Here is an 8,443-nt window from a genome sequence, read left to right as displayed (position 1 = left end):
TTTCTCCTTGTTTTCCAAGAAACTTTTAACATTTTGACAGAAACTCGTTTCATTTTGTGAAAACTTTTAGTTTGACTTTCCTGCAGTTATTCACCATAATCAGCACTTCGCCCAGCGGTTGTGTTTCAAGTCGCTTTATAAATACATTTCTTTTGTATTGCATCGTTTAAAAGTTATTCATTTATTTTAAATGCTTGGATTTATGGGAATAAATTTTGGGAATTTATGGGAAGTCCAAACTTTTGGCCAAAATCGTCACATTTAAAGAGTCACAAGACTATAATTCTCTATTTTTATAAGACTTTTCTATTCCAGATTTCCGTCACTTTGAAAACTTTTTCTGTTTCTCAGTGTTTTAAATCCACATGATGCCGTTTTGGGAGCATCCAGGTCTGATCTGAGTTTCAAATCGAGACCAAAACTGATCATCAGCAGATGAACTTTAAAATATTCCATGTAGAAACATGATTTGTTCATAAAAAGTCTCCAGTTGCTTCGTGCCGATGGGCCAAATATCCGCGCAGCAAACTGGAATTAAAGCATCACGTCAGCCGAAGTTTGGAAATTGGGGAACATTTCTCCGGTTGCAGTGATCGGATGTCTCTGAACGAGGGAGGATTTCCTGATCCAGCAAAGAACGTTGAAGGTTTTATTTGGACCACTGTGTGCTTATGAACTACCGAGTCCAGGAGAAACCGGCCTGTAAAACTTTAATTGGAGAAAAGTTTTAATTTTAACCTTCAGATGGACAATGTGCTCTTCCGCGTCATGCTGATGCGCTTTATTTTTAACCGTAGTGACTCGTCGCTTCAGGAATGATCACAAGATCTGGTCCAACAGAAACTTTTGGTTTGAAGTGAAAATAGTTTTCAGCAGAAAGAAAGTCGACTCGGCAGATTCCCAGCATAATAATTGTGTTTGATATGAAACGGTTCCTGGAGAACCTCGTCATTTCACCGAGATAAAACAACAATTATTTTGTTAACATTCAACAAGTCTGAGAAACAAACCCACAATCTGCACATCCCAGGAAGTTGTTGGAAGCTAACAAAGCAAACGGGAGTCTTAGAGCGGGAACGTTGTCGTCTCGCCCCGTCGTACCAAAACAGGAGATTCTTTCTTTTGATTCGTTTTCAGCCTAAAACCACCATTAAATGTGCAGAAAGCCCAGAAAACGATCCGAACACCTGCGGATCCTCCGGTTCCTAGAACCCAATAAAAGCCGGCGAAGCCGTTTTCCCAGCCCGGGCTGGTGACCGACCGCTTGGCCCAAAGTTACCGCCGGTCAGGACCGGGATCACATGACCCGCTTTTGGCTGCGACTACAAACGAGGCTCCTCGTTTCAACCCAACACCGGATCATGATGGGGCCGAACTTTGAATTCTGGGTAAGTTTCCTGTTCTGGCTGCAGGAAAAGCTCCGGGTTCGTCACCAGGTTCATGAACCAGCCTGGGTTCAGATCCTTATTCAAGTTTTTATAAACGGCTTTATTTACTTCCAACGGGACTTTTATTCATTTTTGTCCTCAGTTCATCAGTAAAACTGATTCATTTTTATCTTTTTGCAGTTTTTAAAATTTCTCCCTCTGCATCACAGAAAAATTAATGCTTTTTCAGAGAAAAAGCATAAAAAACTAATTTTCAAAATTTCTGCCAATCCACCAACAGTGGAGCTAGCAGAGGGTTCAAGTTTTCAAGGGCAGATATAATTTTATTAAAGTTAGCGCTTTAGCATTAGCTTCTTCTAAAAACTATGTTGGTTTAGCGCTTTAGCATTAGCTTCTTCTAAACACCATGTTGGTTTAGCGCTTTAGCATTAGCTTATTCTAAACACCATGTTGGTTTAGCGCTTTAGCATTAGCTTCTTCTAAACACCATGTTGGTTTAGCGCTTTAGCATTAGCTTCTTCTAAACACCATGTTGGTTTAGCGCTTTAGCTAATTCTAAACACCATGTTGGTTTAGCGCTTTAGCATTAGCTTCTTATAAAACCACGTTGGTTTAGCGCTTTAGCATTAGCTTCTTCTAAACACCATGTTGGTTTAGCGCTTTAGCATTAGCTTCTTCTAAACACCATGTTGGTTTAGCGCTTTAGCATTAGCTTCTTCTAAACACCATGTTGGTTTAGTGCTTTAGCATTAGCTTCTTCTAAACACCATGTTGGTTTAGCGCTTTAGCATTAGCTTCTTATAAAACCACGTTGGTTTAGCGCTTTAGCATTAGCTTCTTCTAAACACCATGTTGGTTTAGCGCTTTAGCATTAGCTTCTTCTAAACACCATGTTGGTTTAGTGCTTTAGCATTAGCTTCTTCTAAACACCATGTTGGTTTAGCGCTTCAGCATTAGCTTCTTCTAAACACCATGTTGGTTTAACGCTATAGCATTAGCTTCTTCTAAACACCATGCTGGTTTAGCGCTTTAGCATTAGCTTCTTCTAAACACCATGTTGGTTTAGCGCTTTAGCTAATTCTAAACACCATGTTGGTTTAGCGCTTTAGCTTCTTCTAAACACCATGTTGGTTTAGCGCTTTAGCATTAGCTTCTTCTAAACACCATGTTGGTTTAGCGCTATAGCATTAGATTTTTCTAAACACCATGTTGGTTTAGCGCTTTAGCATTAGCTTCTTCTAAACACCATGTTGATTTAGCGCTTTAGCATTAGCTTCTTCTAAACACCATGTTGGTTTAGCGCTTTAGCATTAGCTTCTTCTAAACACCATGTTGGTTTAGCGCTTTAGCTAATTCTAAACACCATGTTGGTTTAGCGCTTTAGCTAATTCTAAACACCATGTTGGTTTAGCGCTTCAGCATTAGCTTCGTCTAAACACCATGTTGGTTTAGCGCTTTAGCATTAGCTTATTCTAAACACCATGTTGGTTTAGCGCTTTAGCTAATTCTAAACACCATGTTGGTTTAGCGCTTTAGCATTAGCTTCTTCTAAACACCATGTTGGTTTAGCGCTTTAGCATTAGCTTCTTCTAAACACCATGTTGGTTTAGCGCTTTAGCTAATTTTAAACACCATGTTGGTTTAGCCCTTTAGCATTAGCTTCTTCTAAAAACCATGTTGGTTTAGCGCTTTAGCATTAGCTTCTTCTAAACACCATGTTGGTTTAGCGCTTTAGCATTAGCTTCTTCTAAACACCATGTTGGTTTAGCGCTTTAGCTAATTCTAAACACCATGTTGGTTTAGCACTTCAGCATTAGCTTCTTCTAAACACCATGTTGGTTTAGCGCTTTAGCATTAGCTTCTTCTAAACACCATGTTGGTTTAGCGCTTCAGCATTAGCTTCTTCTAAACACCATGTTGGTTTAGCGCTTCAGCATTAGCTTCTTCTAAACACCATGTTGGTTTAGCGCTTTAGCATTAGCTTCTTCTAAACACCATGTTGGTTTAGCGCTTTAGCATTAGCTTCTTCTAAACACCATGTTGGTTTAGCGCTTTAGCATTAGCTTCTTCTAAACACCATGTTGGTTTAGCGCTTTAGCATTAGCTTCTTCTAAACACCATGTTGGTTTAGTGCTTTAGCATTAGCTTCTTCTAAACACCATGTTGGTTTAGTGCTTTAGCATTAGCTTCTTCTAAACACCATGTTGGTTTAGTGCTTTAGCATTAGCTTCTTCTAAACACCATGTTGGTTTAGTGCTTTAGCATTAGCTTCTTCTAAACACCATGTTGGTTTAGCGCTTTAGCATTAGCTTCTTCTAAACACCATGTTGGTTTAGCGCTTTAGCATTAGCTTCTTCTAAACACCATGTTGGTTTAGCGCTTTAGCATTAGCTTCTTCTAAACACCATGTTGGTTTAGTGCTTTAGCATTAGCTTCTTCTAAACACCATGTTGGTTTAGCGCTTTAGCTAATTCTAAACACCATGTTGGTTTAGTGCTTTAGCATTAGCTGCTCCATTTCACTTTACAAAGCCAAAGCTGACACTGAACGACATGAGGATTTTATCCAGCTTTTATTACTTTTATAAACATAAAGGGAAACTACAGAACACAATGGGAATCATACATAAAAACATCAAACTAATAATTTAGTTCAGTTTCTTTAACAATGAAAAAAAGAATCTGCTTTAGGACAAAAGTCACAAGATGTAACGTGTGTTTTTCTACTTTTACAGAAGCATTTCCAGTTTTAACAGCTTTTCTTTGATTTCTTGTTTCAGATCATCAACTTGGGGGGGAAAATGTTGGCTCAGGATGCTGCAGAGTAGCTGTGAGCAGTGACTATCTTACCCGGTGTAAACGGCGGTCAGAGTGACCCGAGTCTGGAGAATCAGAGAGAATTTCTCAGGAGCGAAACCAACAGCAGCTCAGATCGGATCAGTTAGCATCACATGCTAGCTGATACACACTCACTCTGATCATTTGGCCTAAACACATTTTAAAAGCATCTCCAGTTGTGAGAAATTAAAATCTCAATTTGACGCCTATCAGACCAGCGTCATCGATATAAATCTCTGGCCTGGACGTTGTTCATAAAAACAATTATAAAGAGAGACGTGATGATTTACTATCCATTTCTCAGCTCAGTGAAGACACTGAGGAGAAAGGAGCCGTCAGTTAGCTGTGCTAGCTTAGCTTAGCTTAGCGAGGTCAGATAACCAACCGCTGCCGTTTCTGACCATCACTCATCAGACGACATTCTGAATTGTTTTTTGGCAGTAAGTTTTAAAGTGTTTAACTTTATTTTATAGAAATTAGGTGAGAAATAAGGGCGCTGCGTCTTTTTCTGAGGCAGATTCTGAGGCAGATTCCGGCTCATCCTGCTTTTCTGTGACTCCATGAAGACCAACGGCTGCAGCAGCCAATACAGTCTCACTTTCCCTATACAGACCAGGGAGTTCGACTGTTTTAAGAGGTCAGGTTTTACACAACATTTTCTTGTTATTTTTGTATTTTTATCCGGTTTGACTAATTATTTCTGTGTAAATATTTCAGTATTTGATCAGCTTCTGTGTTGGAAAATGTGAAAACAATCATAGTTGTTAGATGAGGAACATGACGCTTCATGCAACGAGTCTGAACCCAAAGTGACTCAACGTTTGGCTGCAACCATCAGGACAATTAGAGCCGTTTGACCCGAGAGGCCGGAGAAACGGCTCCGGGCAAAAATGAAGACGTTCAAAATTAGCATAAAGTCAGAACTCGAACCGTCGGACCGTTTATCTGCAAAAACAAGTTTCATCGTAAAGATCAGGTTTGTGTCGCTTCAGGCTGCAGCGTGAAGATTAGAGAAAAAGGCTTTTCCTTGTACTGAGCGCAGGATCAAACCCGGCGTGTGTGTGTGTGTGTGTGTGCGTGTGTGTGTGTGTGTTAGCGGGCCGTGGTGGGCGGCGCCCGCAGCGCCTCCTGGAAGTGGTAGCAGTTGGGGTCTCCTCTGACTCTGGGCGTCTCCGGGATCTGGACGCCCGTCAGCGGGTCCACGCACCAGCACTCGCCCCGCTGGCCGTGGGTCGACATGTTGCACTGCAGGAGGCACAGAAACAGCCAGGGGAGGGGCGCAGGAGGCACAGCGGGTTAATGAAGCATGGAGGGGTGTGTGTGTGTGTGTGTGTGTGTGTGTGTGAGAGGCAGGGTGAGGGATCTTCTTCATTGGATAAGAGCGAGGGCGCTGGTCCGGGTGGGACCACATTCATCCAGTCATAACCCGAGCTCACACACACACACACACACACACACACACACACACACACACACACACACACACACACACACACACACACACACACACACACACACTCTCTTAAATGAGGTCGTGACGGGACTCAGACTCAGTTCATGAGGGGAAACCAAGTTTCTATTTTCTTCCTGTCATGAGGAAGAACAAAGAAGTGACAGTTACAGTGATTAGCATGCGGCGGCCTCGGTGTGTGTGTGTGTGTGTGTGTGTGTGTGTGTGTGTGTGTGTAGGCAGGATGCTGAGGAACAGGAGTGTGTGTTGGATGGATCAGTGAGTTAAACATCCTGACCAACTCGACACACAGATGGTGAAAATCTTCATCTCTGCTGCCAAAATTAAACCTAAAATTATAATTTATCTCCATGTTTGTATTTAGAGTGGGGTTATGTGGAGTAGCTGTGAGCAGTCAATGATCTACGGAGGATTTTCAACCAATCAGATTAATTATGATTAATGTATTACAGCTAATAATTGATCAATCGTTCACTGCAGGACATAAACATTTTAAAACTTTATCTGTTCTCTCCTCTAGTTGAAGTTTCAGCTTCGCCTGGTTCACATTCTGGAAACAAATATCTACAATTAAATCATATTTTGCGTCTAATTAATTCATAAACTAGTCATCACCAGGTCAGTCCAGCAGAAACGACTCGGGATCAAAGCTGCTGCTGCATTTAGACAACTTTTATTTTCTCATTTAAAAGGAATATTTTAGCTTATTAGCATCTTTATTTTACTCATTTAGTTTAAAAACTTAGTTTCCTGTTGAGTAAAAAAGTCAGTATTTGTTTCTTTTCCCCCTTATTTTATGTTTTGGCCTGGCAGCCATTTTGTTCCATGTGATAAAAGGTTTGGTTCTCCTGCGTTGTGCGGATTGATCGCTCCGCATTGGAGCGCGAAGGTTGCAGGTTTGAATCCCAGCCTGACCTCTGTGTGACCCCAGACTGACCCCAGGTCGGCTCACCTGCTTCAGGTTGTACAGTCCGTGTCGGTCGCAGTTGGGGAACTTGAGGCCGTACAGGTTCTCCAGGGGGCCGCGGCTGTCCTCCGAGGTCATCCTGGAGATTTCCTCCAGCACCATGTCCAGCTGCTGCTGACAGGAGCTCTGGAGGAGCAGAGACACGCGCACGTTAGAGCGGCCCCATGGGGCAGCCAATGCTCTTCTGGGGCCCCATGGGGAAGCCACTGCTCTTCTGGGGACCCATGGGGCCGCCACTGCTCTTCTGGGGCCCCATGGTGCAGCCACTGCTCTTCTGGGGCCCCATGGGGCAGCCACTGCTCTTCTGGGGCCCCATGGGGCAGCCACTGCTCTTCTGGGGCCCCATGGGGCAGCCACTGCTCTTCTGGGGCCCCATGGGGCAGCCACTGCTCTTCTGGGGCCCCATGGGGCAGCCACTGCTCTTCTGGGGCACCATGGGGCAGCCACTGCTCCTCATGGGGCCCCATGGGGCAGCCACTGCTCTTCTGGGGCCCCATGGGGCAGCCACTGCTCTTCTGGGGCACCATGGGGCAGCCACTGCTCCTCATGGGGCCCCATGGGGCAGCCACTGCTCTTCTGGGGCCCCATGGGGCAGCCACTGCTCTTCTGGGGCCCCATGGTGCAGCCACTGCTCTTCTGGGGCACCATGGGGCAGCCACTGCTCCTCATGGGGCCCCATGGGGCAGCCACTGCTCTTCTGGGGCCCCATGAGGGGCAGCCACTGCTCTTCTGGGGCCCCATGAGGGGCAGACACTGCTCTTCTGGGGCCCCATGAGGGGCAGCTACTGCTCTTCTGGGGCCCCATGAGGGGCAGCCACTGCTCTTCTGGGGCCCCATGGGGCAGCCACTGCTCTTCTGGGGCCCCATGAGGGGCAGCCACTGCTCTTCTGGGGCCCCATGGTGCAGCCACTGCTCTTCTGGGGCCCCATGGTGCAGCCACTGCTCTTCTGGGGCCCCATGAGGGGCAGCCACTGCTCTTCTGGGGCCCCATGGTGCAGCCACTGCTCTTCTGGGGCCCCATGAGGGGCAGCCACTGCTCTTCTGGGGCCCCATGAGGGGCAGCCACTGCTCTTCTGGGGCCCCATGGTGCAGCCACTGCTCTTCTGGGGCCCCATGAGGGGCAGCCACTGCTCTTATGGGGCCCCATGAGGGGCAGCCACTGCTCTTCTGGGGCCCCATGAGGGGCAGCCACTGCTCTTCTGGGGCCCCCTGATTGGTCATGCCCCCTGATTGGCCACGCCCTCTGATTGGCCCCGCCCCCTCTCTTTGGCCCCGCCCCCTCCCCTCGCTGCTTTGTTGTTCATTTTGCTCCTGTTTGGTAAATGAAAGAGAAAACGAGCCGCATTGTCGTCGTTCTCATCACAGACTTACAGACCTCCACCAGAACTGACCCGGCCCAAACCGCCCACCCACTGCAGGCTGGCTTTTATTTTGAAGGGCTTAAATAAGCCAGGTGGTGAAGCTAAACATTTGGCTTCCTAATAAATCATTTAGTTCGGAGCTAAACAGTTAGCATGCTATATTTAGCATTTAGCTGCAAACTAAACCTTTCTAAGCTGTTGCGGAGCGTTTTATAAAGCAGGACCCAGCCCGGGTCCAGTCGTGGCGGTTCTGACCGGCGGCTCTCTCTGGACTCGCTCGTCGCCCAGGCCGGTCCTCATCCTGGTTCTCAGCTCGTTCTGAGTCTGAAGCCGGGTTTTCTCCTGCCGGTTCCAGGGGTCCAGCAGGGGCCTCTTCGCCAGAGGACTCTCGGTGCCGTGCAGCTCTGCAGACACACAAC

At 46.0% G+C, this 8,443-nt stretch overlaps 1 protein-coding gene across 1 annotated transcript in view; it reads right to left on the bottom strand.

Annotated features, from left to right (window-relative positions):
• Positions 1-3,941: 3,941 nt before the first annotated feature.
• The window catches only part of LOC103461868 (insulin-like growth factor-binding protein 2-B), a 17,760-nt gene continuing 13,258 nt past the window's right edge, over positions 3,942-8,443 (bottom strand). The window contains exons 2-4 of the mRNA XM_008404232.3: positions 8,280-8,428; positions 6,649-6,789; positions 3,942-5,470 (exon numbers count right to left, since the gene is read on the bottom strand). Coding sequence (XP_008402454.1) covers positions 5,318-5,470; positions 6,649-6,789; positions 8,280-8,428 — 443 coding nt within the window. The 3' untranslated portion in view covers positions 3,942-5,317. The remainder of the gene's footprint in view (positions 5,471-6,648; positions 6,790-8,279; positions 8,429-8,443) is intronic.

The sequence above is a fragment of the Poecilia reticulata genome, chromosome 2 (genome assembly GCF_904066995.2).
Source record: "Poecilia reticulata chromosome 2, P_reticulata-male-v2, whole genome shotgun sequence".
In the NCBI taxonomy this organism is placed as follows: Eukaryota; Metazoa; Chordata; class Actinopteri; order Cyprinodontiformes; family Poeciliidae; genus Poecilia; species Poecilia reticulata.
Note: the sequence above shows the minus strand (reverse complement) of the source record. Positions and strands in the feature narration are given on the sequence as shown.